At 38.1% G+C, this 18,967-nt stretch overlaps 1 protein-coding gene across 1 annotated transcript; it reads left to right on the top strand.

Annotated features, from left to right (window-relative positions):
- The first annotated feature begins 191 nt into the window (after positions 1 to 191).
- LOC114275656 (uncharacterized) lies at positions 192 to 18,627 on the top strand. The gene is made up of 5 exons (XM_028217645.2): positions 192 to 349; positions 7,979 to 8,114; positions 9,649 to 9,739; positions 18,044 to 18,124; positions 18,230 to 18,627. The coding sequence occupies exons 1-5, from the start codon at positions 229 to 231 to the stop codon at positions 18,359 to 18,361; spliced, it is 561 nt and encodes a 186-aa protein (XP_028073446.2). The 5' UTR covers positions 192 to 228; the 3' UTR covers positions 18,362 to 18,627.
- Positions 18,628 to 18,967: the final 340 nt, after the last annotated feature.

Here is an 18,967-nt window from a genome sequence, read left to right as displayed (position 1 = left end):
TTTTTTTTTTTTTTGGCTAAAATAATACTAAAAGACAAAATAAATTAAAATAATTAATAAAACAAAATATCATATCAAATCTATAATTATTTCACTTTTAATCTTACAAACATCCCATTTAATTATACAAAAATCTAATTATATTTCCAAATACAAAAATTTCAACCTCCAAAAATAACTAAAAATTAAAATAACGTGGTAAAATAGCAGCTTCACACACCCACTTAAATGAAGCATCCCGAACCATACCTAAACCCAAAAATCTCACTTGACAGTTCTTTCTCTCTCTCTCTCCCTCTCTCTGCTTTTCTGTCAATGGCGACGAGCATAGCTTCTGTTTCGATCTCAGGTAGGCGTTTTTCTTCAAATTTCGATTCTGAAATCTTATAACGGGCTTGTGTTGTGCCCTTTGTTGATTTCTAGGGCTTTTCTCAAACTACTTTCTTCTTCTTCTTCTTCTTCTTCTTCTCAAAAGTGCTATGTATTTGATTGCTTGAGTTTTCTGTCTTGGTTACATATTTCTATTGAATTGCGTTTAGAGTTGTATTGTATTGTGTTGCTGTTCAACATGGCGGCATGATGGGCTGTGGTAAAATGAGGAAATAGAGAATATAGTAAGGATAAGCATGTTAACATGTGATTCTGGTTTAATAAACGGTGGTCCTTCTCAGTAAAGTGGAATGTTGAAACAAGGATTGATGTAGTCAACTCAAGTAGTTGAGACATGATTTTGTTAATTTGTTCAACTTCCCATGATTAGGATGATGCTCACCAAATAAACCCTTCTCATAAGCTAAGCCCCCATAATTTATAGGGAAAATTAGTTAAACTTTATTAGCTAAGGTAGAAAATTCAACTGAGAAATTTTCCTGACTCAGGGAAATTTCGCCCGACTTAGAGAAATTTCAATGATTTTGGGGCAAAATTTCTCTGAGTCTGCGCTAAATTTTTCAGAGTCAAATTTTCTCTGTGAAAATATTGAAGGACCTTAATTATTATGAAAATATTGTATATCATTTATCTTATAAAATCTTAATATTAAGGACCTTAAAAAAAAATCTCTAATTTATATATGTAAATTATTCTTTTTTAAAACATTTATTGTCTCTTAGAAAAATTCCATGTCAACATAGCAACACCATCAGTTCACCACATCCTTTCACTCCCCCTCTAAACGGGCCAAATCCGCAGCACCACTGTCAGATACTCAAAAATTGTCATGGTTGAAGCTTGAAGGCTTCATTTTTGTTCAGATCCAATAAGAAAAATAGAGCAGAAAGCACATCTATCACTATGTGTGTGTGAGAGAGAGAGAGAGAGAGAGAGTGGTAGGTAAGAGACAATGCGGGAGAGAGTGTGAGGCATGATATGATAGTATATATATGTGATTGTATATAATATATAAAATATTATAGGAACTAAATTATAACAATTGGAAAGTAGCATAGTTGTCGGCCTCGTTCAATGCTGTCTAAAATGTCTACATTGTGATTCGAGGTTCGAGTCTTGCTCCCAACATTATATTTTACACACCTACTATTTAAAAATACATAAATGGGCCGAGTATTGGGATTGGCATCCTTATCTCCACCCCGTCCTTGATTGGATTTAAAAATTTATCCCCATTCCCACCCTGAACCTCGGAAAAAAATGGCATAAAGCTGTCCCTTTCAGGGTGGGGGCTGATCAAAGTCGGGTTGGATTGCCAAAGGACATAAAATATGTAGGTAGGTTTGAAACCCAATCAAGGACGGGGTGAAGAAAGATGGGTGTGAAATTTCCTCCCTAGACAATTTTTTTTTTCTCCATCCTACTAGTCTCTTCTTAAATCTTTCAATCAGGTTATCCTATAATGATGCAGCTTTACAAGGAGAACCAAGAGGATGACCAAGATACCTAGTTGGCGGTGAACTCACTTTAAATCCAAGATTGTTGCCAAATTCTCCATATCTTGTGCTCCTACCAGGATCAATTCACTCTTTCCAACATTCACTTTTAACCTAAGATCACCTGAAAGCATATCAAATACATTAAAGATAATACAACTACTATTACGTATCAAAAAATAAATAAATAAATAAATTTGTCATCTCCAAACATTAAGGCTAAGTTTGGGAACCACCTAAAGGCCCCGTTTGTTTTCCTCTATCACAGTCCACTTTGGACTGTGAATGATGAATAGCGAAGATGCCTCATGTTTGTTTTAGTTTTGGAGCTCCGGATTTGTAGTCCCTTTCGGACTACGATAGGCCTTGGTGAGGGTATTGTTAGTTTGGGTGAGGAGGTGGTATTAGAAAATAGTCCGTTCGGCTAGGGTGTTACCGGTCGTCTGCCTGGACGTCTGGCCGGTCAACCAACTGGTCAACTACAATTTTTTTATTTTTTTTTACATGTTGGGCATTTTTTTTGAACATTAATGTTTAATGTTTTTGTTTTGTTTTGGTTTTTTTTTTGTTAAGTAAAAAACATAATTTAATTTGTTTTATTATTTTATATTTATTAATTTAACAATCCTTACACTAACAATTATCATTAAAACAAATACAATTTTATTAATCCTCTCACTATCAATCCCCTCACTACTAATCATTTCTATTCTACCTCTGAAAACAAACGGACTCAAAATAGCCAAAAAGTAAAAAAGTTACTATAAAAAAGTTAACTATTCTCTTTACTTTTGTACATGTCTTTTCGTAAGAAGTCAAAAAAATTCACTAAAATAACTAGTTTCCAAAAGAACCCTAAATGTGAGACTAGCAGCAACTCTCTTCCTACCCTTCTAGTCTCAATACATGGCAACATACTCCTAAATTGCATGACTAATTATCCTGCTCAGAGGCTTCATGACAATAATGAAGAGGGAGAAAGTGGGTCACCTTGCCTTAATCGTCTCAAGCTAGGGAAACAACCCAAAGGAGAGCCAGTAACCAACTCTGAGAATCTAACAGAAGAGATGCAAAGCGAACCTATGACCTCCACTTCTCTCTAAAGCTCATCCTCTCCAAAACATACAATAAAAACTCACCATTAATATGATCATAAGCATCCAATTAACATACAACCTCTTTGGCCACCAAAAGAAGATCCATCAATTCATTTTGCTCAATGAAGTCTAAAATCTGTCATTGCAAAATTAATATGATATGAGTATACCCTCTCCTCTCACAGGGGTACTACACAATTTGCATCACATTAAAATCCCCTCCACCCCACATCAGCTTACCCCACCTATCAACTCCTCTAATTCAGTTCACAAACCCTTCTACTAACCTCTGCCATTAGTCCATACATTTAATATTAGATCCAATAAAGCCCATCCTCCGCTTCAGTAAATTGTCCTCCCTCATCATCACTCTCCTATCCCACAGGAGAAGAATGCCCCTTGTAGTCCCACAAGTTGCTAAACACTCCAATTCTTCAAAATTATTACTCCACAAGCTGTGAACAATTTTTACAATCATCCGCACAATTTTAGTTTGTTGGAGGCTAAGAAGCACAGACACCTCTCCGGAGGCGACGTATGGGTGTTTGACACGTGTCAGACATGAACACGCGATGGACACGCAGTGGACACGAGGCGGGCACTCTACTTGGCGTGTCCCCCTTTTTTTTTTTTTTGAATTTCTCCAATCGGACACGCTTGGGACACTCTTGGACACGTTGGAGACCAAGAGAGAAGCCCTAACCCATAGATAGAGAGACAGAGGGAAAGAAAAAGGGTGAAGAAGTACCTATTGAAGCCTTAGATCTGAGGTATGTTATTCTTTTCTTCATTTTTCTTCTTTGTTCTTCTTTTCTTCTGTGTTTTTCTTCTTTTTTCGTGGATCTTCTGTCCGCCTCACTCTCTTTCTCTGTATGTCTATGTGTTCTCTCTCTCTCTCTCTATGTTTGTTCGACACTTTCGCTTTCTGTGTTCGACTCACTCTCTCTCTCTTTCTTTGTGTTCGATTCTCTCCCTCTTTGTTCAACTAATCTTCTTTGTTCGTCTCTCTGTCTCTCTTGGTTTCTTTTTTTGTCCCCTTGTTTTTCTTTTTTCTATTTTTTTTGGATATTTTGGATTAATCTGAAATAAATTATTATTATTTATAAAAAAAACTAATTTGTGAATGAAACTTGATGTTAAAGTAAATAAATAAAATAAATAAATGATATATATTTTTTAAATTTTACATATAATAAATAAATTATATATATTGAGCATGTCCCTAACGTGTTATGTCCCCCATTTTTTGAGAATTTGTGTGTCCACGTGGCCGTGTCGTGTCCCGTGCCTATGCATAATAGGTTGGAGGCATACCAAATGCCTTCTAAGATCAAATCATGGATTCAACAACATTCTTATTATGGAGATTATTTAACCCCTCACCAAAACTGCCAAATGGTCTGGAGACAGTACATCTAGATCCACGTCTTCTCTCACAATAAGAGTGCCCAAGTCTCCCCTCGCTCCTCTTTACCTTTTCTATCCTTTTTTCAGGCAATTTCAAACTCATGCCTTGTTTCACCCCTTTCCCTGCCCTCCCCATTGCTACCTAACATAATCCACCACTTGTTATTACACACTGTCCCCAACATCTCTTGACCTGGTGGAATCCAATTCATCCATTACTCGTTGTCTCATACTATTAGGGCCATCAAATTATCTTGTGTTCCTCCTTCTTCCCTTTGAAACCCTTCCTCCCCTTTAACAACACCCACGACTTCTTTTGGATTGAGATTTGCTTCTTCTTCATAGAAAATTCCCTAACAGATCTAGCAAGGCCTTTCTTACCCATAACATCCCTATTTTGGAAAATAGATCCTCTACCTTCCACCACAGCTTCTCACTTCCGCCTCAAAAAACGTCGCCCCCTATTTCTTAGTCTCTATCAAACTACCACTTGATTCCTCCTAAACAAACGATTGGAAAACCCTTCTCTCGGACACCTGAACTGGCTGTGCACACAAAAAAGATAACTCGTCAATCTGCAGACAAATGGCTTTGCTAACCCTTGCCTATTTCAATCAAAGCGAATTCCTTCTTAGTTGTGCAATTTTTTGGTGACCACACCCATCATCGATGAACATCTAGCCCTAAAAGAGTAAAAAAATTAATAACAAGAAAGAAAGAAAGAAAACATTAATTCAGTTTAGCACACATGATAATGCATTGCCAAAACTGTATATCATATCCTTATTTCATTCAACCACAAGCTCACAATCCATCTCACAAGAATTTATATGATGTAACATGTAATATTTTACACAAATCAAATTTAACCAAGCCATATGAGGATTGCCGTAAGGCTTTTATTACCTTGTGCTTTGAAGCTTCAAGTGACTTCCAGAAGGCACGTAGTAAACAATGGTTGTACATAGATTCTAAATTTATTAGATATACTCTATGAATAGATAATTTGTTGGTAGATGTTATGATTAGGAGGAGAGTTAGTATAGCATGCGTACAAGAAACTAAGTGGACGGGTGAGAAAGTTAGGGAAATTGAGGATACCGGTTTTAAATTGTATTATAGTGGTAAGGATAGACGTAGGAATGGAGTAGAAATCATAGTTGCCAAGGGTCTTGTGGAAAATGTAGTGGTCATTAGAAAAGAGAATATGATTTTGTTAGTTAAATTAGTTATTGGAGGGAATATAGTGAACGCTATTAGTGCATACGCCCCTCAAGTAGGATTAGATGATCAGACTAAGAGAGATTTTTGGGAGCGAATGGATGAGATCTTACAGGAGATACCTGCAGGAGAGAACCTAGTTATAGGTGGAGATTTTAATGGTCATGTAGGCATAGATAAACTAGGCTATGAAAGGGTGCATGGTGGATACGATTTTGGTGATAGAAATGAGGCTAGAGAGTATCTTAGATTTTGCATTGCTTTTGACTTGGTGGTGGCCAATACTATGTATAAGAAGAGGGAGGAGTATTTAATAACCTTTAAGAGTGGGTCAGTTAAGAGTCAAATAGATTATTTCTAAATGAGAAAGGTGGACCGCCTAAAATCTGGAGAGAGCTTGGCCTCTCAATATAGGATTTTGGTACTAGATTTATGTTTTAAAAGGTCATACCAAGCTAGGAAGGATAGTGGGTGTCGTAGGACGAGATGGTGGGATCTAAAAGGGGATAAACTAGAAATATTTAAGAATGAAGAGATGAAGGAACTTTGAAGTGAGGAAACAAAGGTATTGGTGAAGGATGAAGAGATTAAGGAGAGATGGAAGAACTATTTTGAGAAACTATTAAATGACGAATATGAAGGTACGTCAATAGGGGAAGAACTAGCTAGTAATACGATAAACCAAGACTATAGATTTTATTGCAGGATTAGGAACTTTGAAGTGGAGATTGTACTTAAGAAGATGAAATCAAATAAGACTTTAGGACCCGATGATATCCCTATTGAAGTTTGGAAGTGTTTGGGTAAAAAAGGGGTTGCTTGATTGACTAGGTTGTTTAGCAAAATTTTGTTAATTAGGAACATGCCAGATGAGTGGATGAAGAGTATTTTGATGCCAATCTACAAGAATAAAGAAGATGTTTAGAATTGCAACAACTACAGAGGAATCAAGCTAATGTGTCATATAATGAAAGTGTGGGAGAGGGTGATGGAACGCCGATTGCGAGATATAATAGAGGTGTCAAAGAATCAATTTGGGTTTATGCCTAGCAGGTTAACAATGAAAGTGATCTATCTTTTGAGGGGAGTAATAGAAAAGTATAGAGAAAAGAAGAGAGACATTCACATGGTGATTATCGATCTTGAGAAAACATATGATAGAGTGCCTCAGGATATAATATGATGGGTGTTAGAGAAGAAAATGGGTGACAAAAGGTTACATTGATGTGGTTAGGGACATGTATGGAGGGGTGGTGACCACTATTGGATCGCCTGCTGGAGACAAATGAATTTCCTATCACTGTAGGGTTGTACTAAGGATCTAACTTAAGTCCTTATCTTTTTGTTTTAGCTATAGATGAGTTGACGAGAAATATTCAGGATGACGTGCCATGATGTATTGTTTTGCAGACGATATCGTGCTAGTGGATGAGATTAGAGAATGAGTCAACACAAAGTTGGAGATTTGGAGAAAAACACTTGAATTTAAAGGATTTTGGATAAGCAGAGCTAAGACAGAGTACACGGAGTGTAAATTTAGTAACAGTAACAATGAAAGCAGATGAGAAGTGAAGACTGAGAACCAAGAACTGCCTAAGAGTGAATATTTTCGTTATTTAGGGTCGATTATCACAATAGCGGGGGAGATTGATGCGGATGTGATCCATAGGATTAAGACGGGATAGAGTAAGTGGAGAAGTGTGTCTGGGGTACTGTGCGATAAACGAATACCCACTAGACTAAAAGGTAAGTTCTATAGAACGACTATTAGACCAGCGATGTTGTATGGGACGGAGTGTTGGGCAATTAAGAAACAACATGTAGATAAGATGAGGATGCTAAGGTAGATGTGTGGCAAGACAAGACAAGATAGAATTAGGAATGAGTGTATTTGGGAATGGATAGCAGTAACACTGATAGAAGATAAGTTGAGAGAGAATTGATTGAGATGGTTTGGTCATATTCAATGGAGACCAGCAGAGGCAGTAGTGAAGAGATGTGAGGCAATGACGGTAGATGGAAGGTGTTAGGGGACCGGGTAAGCCTAGATGAACGTTGGCTAGCGTTGTAAATATAGATATGGATCTACTTAATTTGACTAATGATATGGCTTTTAATAGAGTCGCGTGGAAAAGAAGGATTCATGAAACCGACCCCATTTGATGAGACTTAAGGCTTGGCTTGATTTAGTTTGGTTTTGTTTTGTTTTGTTTGTTTTATGATGTTTCAAATGATATTTGACTTGCTAGTTAGATTTTTTTATTGATTTTTTGAGAAATTTTCTTATGATAATTTCCTTGTGTTTTCATTCAGTTGAAGTGTAAATGAGAGTTTAATAATGGTTAATTGTTTCAATACCGGTTTTAGGTGGAGTCCATCTCAAATCACGTGAGCTTTGGTCTACGAAGTGCCACACGCTTGGTAATACATCGAGATTGGCAATTCAAAGGAAATCAAACCAACCAGGATTCAGCCGCAAGCTTTTTGTTTGTGCAGAGCACAAGTATGAAATTTGCTCTCTCCAATTTTTGAGAAAGAACTTGAAAGTTTAGTAAGAGAAATATGTTCTTTATGAGTCGGAAGATAATATTTTGATGATGTTGTTTACTTCGTTTAAGGAGACCTAGAAATGGTATGCACATTTATTTCATCATGCTGTGGTAGTGAGTGCCACAAGATTGTTGGACCCTCACTTCACTATAGACCTTTCATGGAAATATGCTTATAAGAATTGTGTGCTTCACATTACTTATCACGATAAAAGAAAAAAAGATGGAAATAAAAAGTTTTTCTTATTAATTGTCAGTTACTTTTTCTCACACAATAATGCCACACAGGTAAGCTATGTTTATAATTTATAGTAAAACTGTAATTCTAGTAATACATGTCATGTGCTGAACTTAATATAAAAAATGGACAGATAAATGGTAAACCAAAATTGACCAAATAATAACTTGACAAGAATGGGATTAAATTACATCTCTCTCTGTGCACATGCTCATTTACATTGAATGTTATATTGTGTTGGGTGGCATGGTGTATTTGTGATTTTGACAAATTAATTTCAGTTTTCATTCTTTACAGCTTGTGGAGTAATTTCTAAAATGCTTTGCTTGTTTGCACCCATTGTTTTCTTTCAAATCCTTGATTGAGTATCATGGACGAAGTTTTCTTCTAAAAGCTAACAACTTATACTCTAGGGATAGGTGATATGTTTCAATCCCTGTGGTTTGTTATATTTCAAATACTCTAATCAGGTCTCTTGACTGGTATCAAAATCTAGTTAGGTATAGAGCCTGTTTGGACGCCCAATTGTGAACTTAAATGGTTTGATTCACCTTTTACATAGCATTTTGATTTAAAATTCATTATATTGAATGGATCCACTAGGGAAAATGGCACCGATTTCAGAGATAATACCTGCCATCTTGAATTTTGTTATTTCAAGAAAACCTAAAAATGACAACTTAAGAAAATATATTGTAAAATTTCCTATTCTCTACATGATTCCATTGAAGATATCAGATTGACCATTCAAATTTGAAAAACGCACATGCAGACCTTGTCTTAGCTTTTATTTATTTGTTTTAATTTTTAAGGAACCATGTCTTAGTTTTGGAACCAAGTACGATTGGTATTAGGTGAGATCAAAATGAAGGTTAATTTATCTCTCTATCTCTAAGGACAACTATGTCGTTTAGATGAACTTTAATGTTAGAAGGGGTTCATGAAAGGGAGGTGATAATGTTAGATAATGGTAAAACACCATGGGATTCTCGAGAAATGATTTCCGAACTGGGCCAGTATGTGATTTATTGCTTGTTTCTTGTTGAGGTTGGTGAGATGTAATGCTCATTGGCCTTGTCTTCAAGTTTACATTTGGTGTTTTTCATTTGTGCATTTTTATTGTTGATTCCTTCTTCTCTTGATTACGGCATTTGTTAGGAATTTTTTGAAGTGATAATTATTAGTATTGCCTGATTGAATTCTGCTCAAAATACATTTTGGTTTTCCATCATTTCCTTTGTTATATGCAGTGATAGTAGAGGTGGAGGAGGTGATTTTGTTGCAGGTTTCCTTCTGGGCGGTGCATTGTTTGGAACGTTAACATATATTTTTGCTCCCCAGGTGATTAAATATATTCCAATAAGCTTTTAGTTGTCAGCTCCATAAATTAACATTACAGCTTTTCCAATGTCATATTCTATGGGAGTGAGAATTGAATATTGTATTAGCCAAACATTGCTTTCTTCCTTGTCAATTTTGTGCTTTGGTGGTCCATGGTGATGTGTGCAGACCATGGTCCATTTGCAAATAATGGTAGGCACTAAGACGGTGGAGAGCCACCAGAGGTAGAGAAGGAGAGAGCTCATGAAGCCTTGAAGTACAGAGAGAGTGGCAGTGAGGGAGAACCTGAGTTTGCCGGAGGTGGTGAGTATGACTGTTATGTAGATATATACACCCTTGTGTGGAGGTGGAAGCCTCCTTTTATAGGAGGGTTGAGCCATGGAAGCTAACTCACCCTTGCACGGTGCTCTATGTTTGAGGATATGTGGCTTATCCCTCTGACCCAATTGCTTCAATGCTCAGACCTCAGGGGTCTTAGAGTTGCCGTAGGTAGGTATTATACACCTTTCGAGATATCACTCATCTTTGCCAAAGTCTAATCCCCTTGTACAGAGAGGCCCCTCTCTCGTCTAAGAGGAGACAAAGTGGAGCCATCCTGAGGGGGTGAGCCAGCAAATTTTTATCTCTCTCGGTTCTAACTGCCAATTCATAAGTCCCTAGTGATCCCACACATGGGTCATTGGGACGCTAGGGTGTCCTGAGTGGTCCCTAAGCCTTGCTCCTATCCTAGTCAGGCAAGATAGCGTCAAGGTGCCATTTTGGACATGCGGAGACATTAACACTGTGGACTAATGGCTGAATGCAAAGTGATGGTGTGGTAAAGCCATAGCAAGGGGGCATATGGCTCGACCTCGAGGGGAGCATAAATTATTTCTACCCTAGAGAGGAGCATAAGTTATTTCTTCCCCAGAGAAGAGCATAAGTTAGCTCAACCTCGAAGGGGAAAGCTCGTTGGCTCCACCCCCTATACAGGTGGGACCATGTGAAGGCTCAACCTGAGAGTGAAGTGTGCTATATTATAGAAGAGAGCGGATGGGAGTGTGCTATATTATAGAAGAAAGTGGATGTTGTTGACCCTCAAATACAAACAAGAGAGTAAGTTGTCTCCAACTTCCACCACAAAGGGGAGTGTTTGGATGTGAAAATTTGCTTAACCCCAGAGGTGAGGAAAAGTTAGCTCAATCTTAAAGGAAAACATAATTTAGACTAACCTTGGAGCGGAGCAACGGTTGAATATAGAAACTAGAATATTATGTTTAGAATAGGAATTAGAATATTTTTTTATGTTGATTGTAGGAATCTTTCTTCTTATTTATATTGTTTCCTAAAATTGTATCATGAATATGTTATATACTATGAAGCACCGACATGTCCCCAGGGCCTGCGTACGAGTATCGAACACGTGTCGGGACACGGACATGCGTCGGACACGTGTCGGACACGCGTTGGACACGTGTCCGACACTCTCTCTAATGTGTCTTCTTTGTTTTTTTGAATTTTTCTAGTCAGATACGGCATGGACACGCATGAGGTGTATCGAAGCCCTAACTGTTGGAGAGAAATAGAGAGAGATCGAGGGAGGAAAGGAGACAGAGAAAGAGAGATAGAGATAGAGAAAGAGATCGTGGGAGGAGAGAAGACAGAGATCGAGGAGGAGAGGAGACAGAGAAAGAGGGAGGAAAGGAGAGGAGCCCTAACCTGTTCAGATCAATTGAAGAAGCTGAGGTATTCTTCGCTGCTCTCTTCTTCTCCTCCTCATCTTCATCTTCTGTCTCCTTCATCTTCTTCTTCTTCTTCTTCTTCCTTTTCTTCGTCTTCTCTTATTCTCTCTCTCTCTCTCTGATTTCACTTTCCCCTCTTTTGTTTCTCTTTTTTATTTTTTCCCCCTTTTGCTGATTCACCCGTCCCCCCTCTCTCTATCTTTTTTTTCCCCTTCTATTTCTCTCTCCTCTATTTTCTTCCCTCTCATTTTCTCTTTTTTCTTTTTTTTTATCCTTATTTTTGTTAAACCTAAAATTCATAAAATAAATTATTTTTATTTAAAAAAACTCATTTTATTTTAAAATATAAAAAATATGTTTATTAATTTTATTGTTATTGTAATTGTATAAAAATTAATGATTTTCTTTTTATTTTAAACATATAATAAATAAATAAAATTATATATATTAAACGTGTCCCCAGTGTGTCGTGTCCCCTATTTTTTAAAAATTTGCGTGTCCCCGTGTCTGTGTTGTGTCGTGTCTCCCATTTTTTAAAAATTTGCGTGTCCCGTGTCTTTGTCGTGTCCCGTGTCCGTATTCGTGCATCATAGGTTATATATATGCATGGCTTCTACCTTATTCAAAGGTAAACCAAATAATTCTCTCCATCTTTTTTGGTATCAGAGTCACCAAACCCTAGCCACCCACCACCCTCTCTCTATTTCGGCAGCCTTTCTCGTCGATAGCCACCCTTCTCCTTCCCCAGCCACCTGACAGCCCCTCCTTTTTCTTCTACCCTAGTTGATAGCCACCCTTCTCCCTCCATAGCCACCCGACAACCCCTCTTTCTTTTTCTACCCTAGCCGACAACCACCCTTCTCCCTTTCCAACCCCTTGGTAGCCTTTCAAAACTAGTGCTACCAGATTTTTAGGTGCTGACTAGACCCCCTCTAGCTTGGGTCTAGTGCGGCTGTCCCTTTTGGGTAGTTTTACCCCTTTCTTACCCTTCTAGGGTTCTTGTTTTTGATGTGGTAAGCACTTTTCTGTGTTTACTTTGCTCTTTGGGCTACTGAACTTGTTCGATAGCATTTATTTGGATAAGCTTTTGAGTTTTTTTTTCTTACTTATTTTTTTTTGGACTGTGTTGCTATCTCTGTGTGCTTTTCAGCGTCATGACTGATCCATCCTTTGTTGTTTCATCTGATATACCCACCAAGCCTGTCCCAATTAGTTTTGATTTTTTTCTTTCTCATCACACTCTTGTTGATGTTCATCGTATTATGAGTGGTGTTGAATAGGAAAAATTTTGCCGCCTGAAGCCGCTTCCTTAAACTCTATTTAGAGGGCAAGGGAAAAGCTCATTGACTTTTATCTTCCACTACCCAGCCTACTGCAACAGATCCTACCCATGCGCAATGAGATATTGATAACTGTACTATTTTGGGATGGATGTTCAACTCCATGGAAGACTGTATTTATCACATGTTTCTCTATTGCGACACTGTTCTCGGTCTATGGCATGCTTTGTCACAGATGTATGCTCATGCTCATAACGATGCTCACATCTTTGAGCTCTATTAGGATATTGCTCGTGCTTTCCAGTTTGCCTTGGGTCTTTCTGTGTCAAAGTTCTTTGGATACCTTCAGGCCCATTGGGAAGAATTGGCTCAATATGAGCCCTTGACTGAGTTAGCAGCAGATGTTGCCTCTCTTGTGTCCAAACGGGTTTAAACTCTGAGTTTGAATCCCTTCGAACTCAGATTTTAAACACATCACCCATGCCCTCTCTCTATGAGGCCTTTGCCACCATTGATAGTGATGAGCGTCATAAGTGTCTAGTTCAATTGAACCCTTCTCCTCTGTCTCCAGTTTCATCTGATCAGATGGCTCTTGCTGCAAAGTCAAGTTCTGAGGGTTCTGCTGATCTAGTTATTTGTCATCATTGTGGAGATTCTGGTCATGTTAAGGCTCATTGCTTCAAACTTCATCTTGAGTTGAAGCCACGTTCTTCTCGCTCTCTTGGTGCTGGCATCCCTTGGACTGCGGCTCTAGTGGATTCTGCTACACTTGCTCTTTGGTCTCCTCATCTCCTTAATTTACAGGAGTTACATACTAAGATTGGTTAGCTTTAGGCTCAGCTTGGATCTCTTATTGCCAGTTCTCATGGCTTATCATCTTCCCTTGCTTCCACCCTTGCAACAGGTACTTCTACTGCTTTCCATGTTTAGTCTGCTAGTCCCTCATAGGTTTTGGATTTTGGGGCTAATGATCATATGACGGGTGAGTTTTCCTTCCTTTCTTTCTTCACCAGTCTCTATTACTATTGTCCAATCTGTGTGTCTTGCTGATGGTTCTTTGTCCTCGGTTCTTCATAAGGTGTAGTGTCTTTATCCCCTACAATTACTTTATCATCTATTTTACATGTTCCAAATTTTGCATATAATCTCTTATCCGTTAGTCGTCTTGCCAAACTATTTAATTATGCTGTCATTTTCTTACCTTCTTGCCTTTTATAGGACTTGAGTTCAAAGTGGATTTTTGACAAGGGCTATGAGCATGATGGGTTGTACTACTTTGGGAATCCACCAGACGAGCCTTTCTTTTCTTCTTTAACTAGTTTTTAGGCCTCTGTTTTGCCTGCTTCCATGTCTTGTGTTTTTAATTTTGTAACTTTAGAATTATGGTACGCTCGTATGAGTCATGTTAATTTTCAGTATTTATGTCAACTTTTTCCTTTATTTAATAAAGCTTGCAAAGATTTGAAGTTTTATTGTGTGGTTTGTGAGTTGTCTAAGTATGCCACCTGTACTAAGCTATATCCCTCATATGACTCATGCTCCTAGTGCTTTTGATCTTATACATTTTGATGTCTGGGGCCCTTCCTCTGTCACCGTTTTTTGTGGTCATAGATATTATGTGACTTTTATTGATGATCACACTAGGTGCATTTGGGTTTATTTGCTTTGTCGTAAGTCTGACGTTTTTCCTATTTTTGTCTAGTTTTACAAATGGTTAAAACTCAATTTCATACAGTTGTTAGGACTATCCGTTTTGATAACGGTAGGAAATATATTTCTAATGCGTTTTGTTCTCATCTTAATGAAACCGGTATTTTTCAACAACTTGTTCTCGGACTCCTGCACAAAATGGTGTTGCTGAATGCAAAAGTTGTCATATTATGTCTATTGTCCGGTGTCTCCTTTGGGGTATGAGTGTTCCTAAGTCTTATTGGCATATGGCTATCTTTACTGTTGTTTATCTCATTAATTTGACTCCTAGTCGTGTGTTGCATAGTCTTACTCTGTTTCATACCCTTATGCCCACTGCCACTCTGTTTCCACTCTTACCTCGGGTCTTTGGGTGTATCTGTTTTGTTCAAAATCGGAGTCCCACTCGCACAAAGTTAGATGACAAATCTATTTGTTGTGTCTTCTTAGGGTACTCTTCCATGTCCAAAAGGTATAGGTGTTATGACCCTATGTCTCGTCACTTTCACCACACTTTGGATGTTACTTTTTGTGAGGGTCTTCATTTCCTTGGTACTAACCCTCCTTTGTAGGCTTCTCCTCCCGTTACTTCCATTGTTCGTCCGATGACCATTTTGGACGAGGTTGAGACTGAGGTTGTCCCGCTCCCTTCTTCTCAACCTTCACCCCTTCCTTCATTGCAAGTATACTCCCGTCGCCCACGCACTCAACCCTCCCTATTGTCTCTCCGATCTTTAGGTCAGATAACTCTTCTCTTTTAGCTCCTCCTCCACCTCCTCGTTGTAACCCACCTCGGGATCAACATCCTCCAAATCGTTTGAGTTATTTGAGTAGTACTAATCATCTTATTTCCCAGTATATTTCCTATGACAGGGTTTCCACCTCTTACGAAGCCCGCCTAGTGGCCAAAGGTTTCATACAAATTCTTGGGAAAGATTTTGGTGCCACTTTTGCCCCCATCATCAAGCTTACTTTTGTGAGTCTCCTTGTCTCCCTTACAGCATCCTATTCTTGGTTTGTTCATTAGCTTGATGTGAAGAATGCATTTCTTCATGGGGATCTTCTTGAGACGATTTACATGGCTCCTCTACCTGGTTTTCGGGCTAAAGGGGGAGTATTCAGGGAAAGTATGCGGTTACGCAAATTCGTGTATGGTCTGAAATAGTCTCCACGATTATGGTTTGGTCGCTTCAGTTCTGTTATTATATCTATGAACTCTGTTCAGTGCCACTTAGATCACACTTGTTTCATTTGCCAGAATTTTGCGGGATAGTGTATAGTCTTGTTAGTGTATGTGGATGATATTATTCTCACATGTGATGATTCTGTCGGCATTGGTCAAGTAAAGAAGGACTTGGGCCAAACTTTTAATACTACTTCCGTCCCAAAATATTAGTGCCTTATTCCATTTTTCATTGTCTCAAAATATTAGTCCCTTTTCAAAAATCAAGGAATAACATAATATGAATTTACTATTTTGGCCTTCTTTTAAACTCATTAATAATACAAAAAGTACAATTATGACAATTGATATTTGCCAAAAAATATAATATCAAAGGGTAATTTTGAAAAATTAATATTTTTAAAATGTAATAATTGTACTATCAAAAAAAGTTGGATTCCCTAAAAGAGACTATTATTTTGGGACAGATGGAGTATTAAGGATCTGAGATGCTTCAAATATTTTCTGGGAATTGAGGTGGCTCGCCAAAGGGAGGGGATCTTGCTTCGGAGAAAGTACACCCTTGACTTGTTTAAGGATACTAGTATGTTAGGGTGTAAACCTGTTTCTACTCCTATAGATCTTAGGCCAAGTTTGGCTACTACAAAATAATCCATCTTTTTATCTTTTTTCCATCATATCACCTCTCTACTTTTTTGCAAATCTTTTCGTAAAAAGACAAAAAGTGCACTTATTTAGATCATCCCAAACAACCCTTTAATGTCAATCTCACATCAGAGTCTGGTGAGTTGCTAGATGACCCAAGCATGTATGAGTGTCTAGTTAGACGCCTCATTTATTTGACCAACACTAGATCTGCCTTGACATTTGCGATTAGTGTTGTGAGTCAGTTCATGCATGCACCTTGTAAAGAGCACCTTGATGCGGTTTATCATATTTTGAGATATCTAAAGACTTTTCCTGACTTGAGATTGTTCTTTACAGCTAGTCTCCAATCTGGGCTCTCCTGTTTCACCGATGCCGACTATGCAGGATCTATGGCTGATCGGCGTTTCACTTTTGGTTCTGTACTTTCTATGGTGATTATCTTATCTCTTAGAAAAGTAAGAAGCAGACAATTATTTTTAGATCTTCTGCAGAGGTTGAATATCGGACTATGGCACATGAAACATGTGAGATTCTTAGGCTTCACTTTATTCTGGCATAATTGGATTTTGAGGAGACTGTTCCTTCCTCTTTATTTTATGATAACAAATTTGCCATTATGTTATCTTCTAATTTTGTGCTTCATGAGCGTACCAAGCATATCGAGGTTGACATACATTTCATTCGAGAAAAGGTTCAGATTGGCATTATGGATCCATTCTTTGTCTCTTCTTTTCAACAGTTGGTAGATATGTTCACAAAATCTATGGGATCAACTTTGCTCCAATCTTCCATTAACAAGCTGCGTTTGTTGAATATCTTCATGCCAGCTTGAGGGAGAGTGTTGAATATAGAAACTAGAATATTATGTTTAGAATATTGTTTATGTTGATTGTAGGAATCTCTCTTCTTGTCTATATTGTTTCCTAAAGTTATATCATGAATATGTTATATATATATATATACATGGCCTCTACCTCATTCAAAGGTAAGCCAAATAATTCTCTCCCTTTTGCGACCAGAGGGGAGCATAGGCTGATTCCATCATCCACCATAAAGGGAGTATGGAAGCTAAAGTTGGCTCAATGATGTAAGCTAGTTCTGCCCTCCACGGAGTGGAGTGTATGGAAGCAAAAGTTGGCTTGATGCTGAAGGGGAGCATAAGTTTGGCCTGACCTGACTATGGAGGGGAGTGTAATTTGGCTCCACCCTCCACAGAGGGGAGTGTAGATTGGCTCTACTTAGTAGGGGATGTAAGTTGGATCGACCCTAGAGTGGAGCACAAGTTGGCTTCAGCCTCCACCGTGGAGGGGAGCATATGGAAGCGAAAGTTGATTTGACCATGGACGGGTGCATAGATTGACCCAACCTCAGAGGAGTATGTATGCTGGCTTCAGTTTCACTGTCAAGAAGATCAGATAAAGTAAATCTGGATTGTTCCTCTATCTTTGCATCTCTTTATGTGATCATTGCCTTTTCATATGTAACACTTCCTTTGAAATCATGTTGTTGATGACTCATTTTTAACTATTGTAATTTGTACATCAAAAATCCATTTTAAAATGTGTGCGTCTTCTAGTTCCCAAATGACTGATGTTTCTGATAATTATTCATTATTGTTACATATACTTCGAAAATTTTTGGACTAGCATGTGAAAGCACTGTATCTTTGTTGTACACAGTGGTGTTTAGGTCTTTGCTTCATTTCATTTGGAATTGTGGTTTATGCTTTTAAGTTTAGAGTTTGTTTGGTCTCTCTCTCTCTCTCTCCCCCCCCATATTTTAGATCAGAAGATCACTGCTAAATGAAGATGAATATGGCTTTCAGAGGGCCAAGCGACCAATATACTATGATGAAGGTTTAGAGGTAATGACAGTGTTATTGGTTTTGCACTGAACTTCTAATTGAATTATGGATTACTTTGTTATAATATTTCTTTATTTTTTCTTTTGTCTTCTTCCTGAAATGCAGAAGACCAGGCAGTTGAATGCAAAAATTAGTCAACTCAATTCTGCCATTGACAATGTGTCTTCACGGTTGATAGGTGGCAATAATATGCCTCCTGTACCAATTGAAAGTGACCCAGAAGAAGCTACCCTGTAAAACCTGCTGTTTTCTGTTGCATAATAAACTGAATACTAGAGGTTTAATTCAACTAGTTGGATCTGTACTTGGGCAATGCAACATTCATTGAAACTTGCTTGACAAATTTATATGAGATTGATATCAATGTGTTTGCTTTCAAGTTTGGCTGATTTATTTGCGAATGTTCAGATTTTGTAAATTTAGTATTTACATTTGCACATATGAAGCTACCAAAGCGTTGTATTTTTGGTGTAATACAAAATGGGAGATTGGTTAGCCTTTTCCTTCTTGATTGTTGTTTGTGCAATTTTGAGCAATGTCTTCATTTATATCTTATTGTTGCTTTTCCACATTTTGGAAACCTTGTTTATTAGCTTAATTGATCTCTCTGCACAACACCGACACCTCCTCCAACACCGTTGTCGCTGCCTCCGCACCTCCATTTCCACCACTAGCTCCATCACCATTGCTTGGTCCCCAGTGGATCTGCAATGGTTTGCCCTAAATCTATAATCTCTCTCACTCTCTCTGATTGTGGTAGAGAACGATGGTTATGATTGCAGGAAAGGTGTGGATTTGACAGTGCTAAGGTGGAGTGGAGGGTGAGGGATGGGGGCTGGAAAT

This window comes from Camellia sinensis, chromosome 1, assembly GCF_055761805.1.
Source record: "Camellia sinensis isolate YWXY chromosome 1, ASM5576180v1, whole genome shotgun sequence".
NCBI lineage: Eukaryota > Viridiplantae > Streptophyta > Magnoliopsida > Ericales > Theaceae > Camellia > Camellia sinensis.
This window is presented reverse-complemented; position numbering and strand designations above follow the sequence as displayed.

Coding starts and splice junctions, on each gene's coding strand:
- LOC114275656 (XM_028217645.2), top strand. CDS start 229: ATGAAGCATCCCGAACCATACCTAAACCCAAAAATCTCACTTGACAGT. Junction 350..7,978: donor AGCTTCTGTTTCGATCTCAG/GTAGGCGTTTTT, acceptor TACCGGTTTTAG/GTGGAGTCCATCTCAAATCA. Junction 8,115..9,648: donor TTTGTTTGTGCAGAGCACAA/GTATGAAATTTG, acceptor TGTTATATGCAG/TGATAGTAGAGGTGGAGGAG.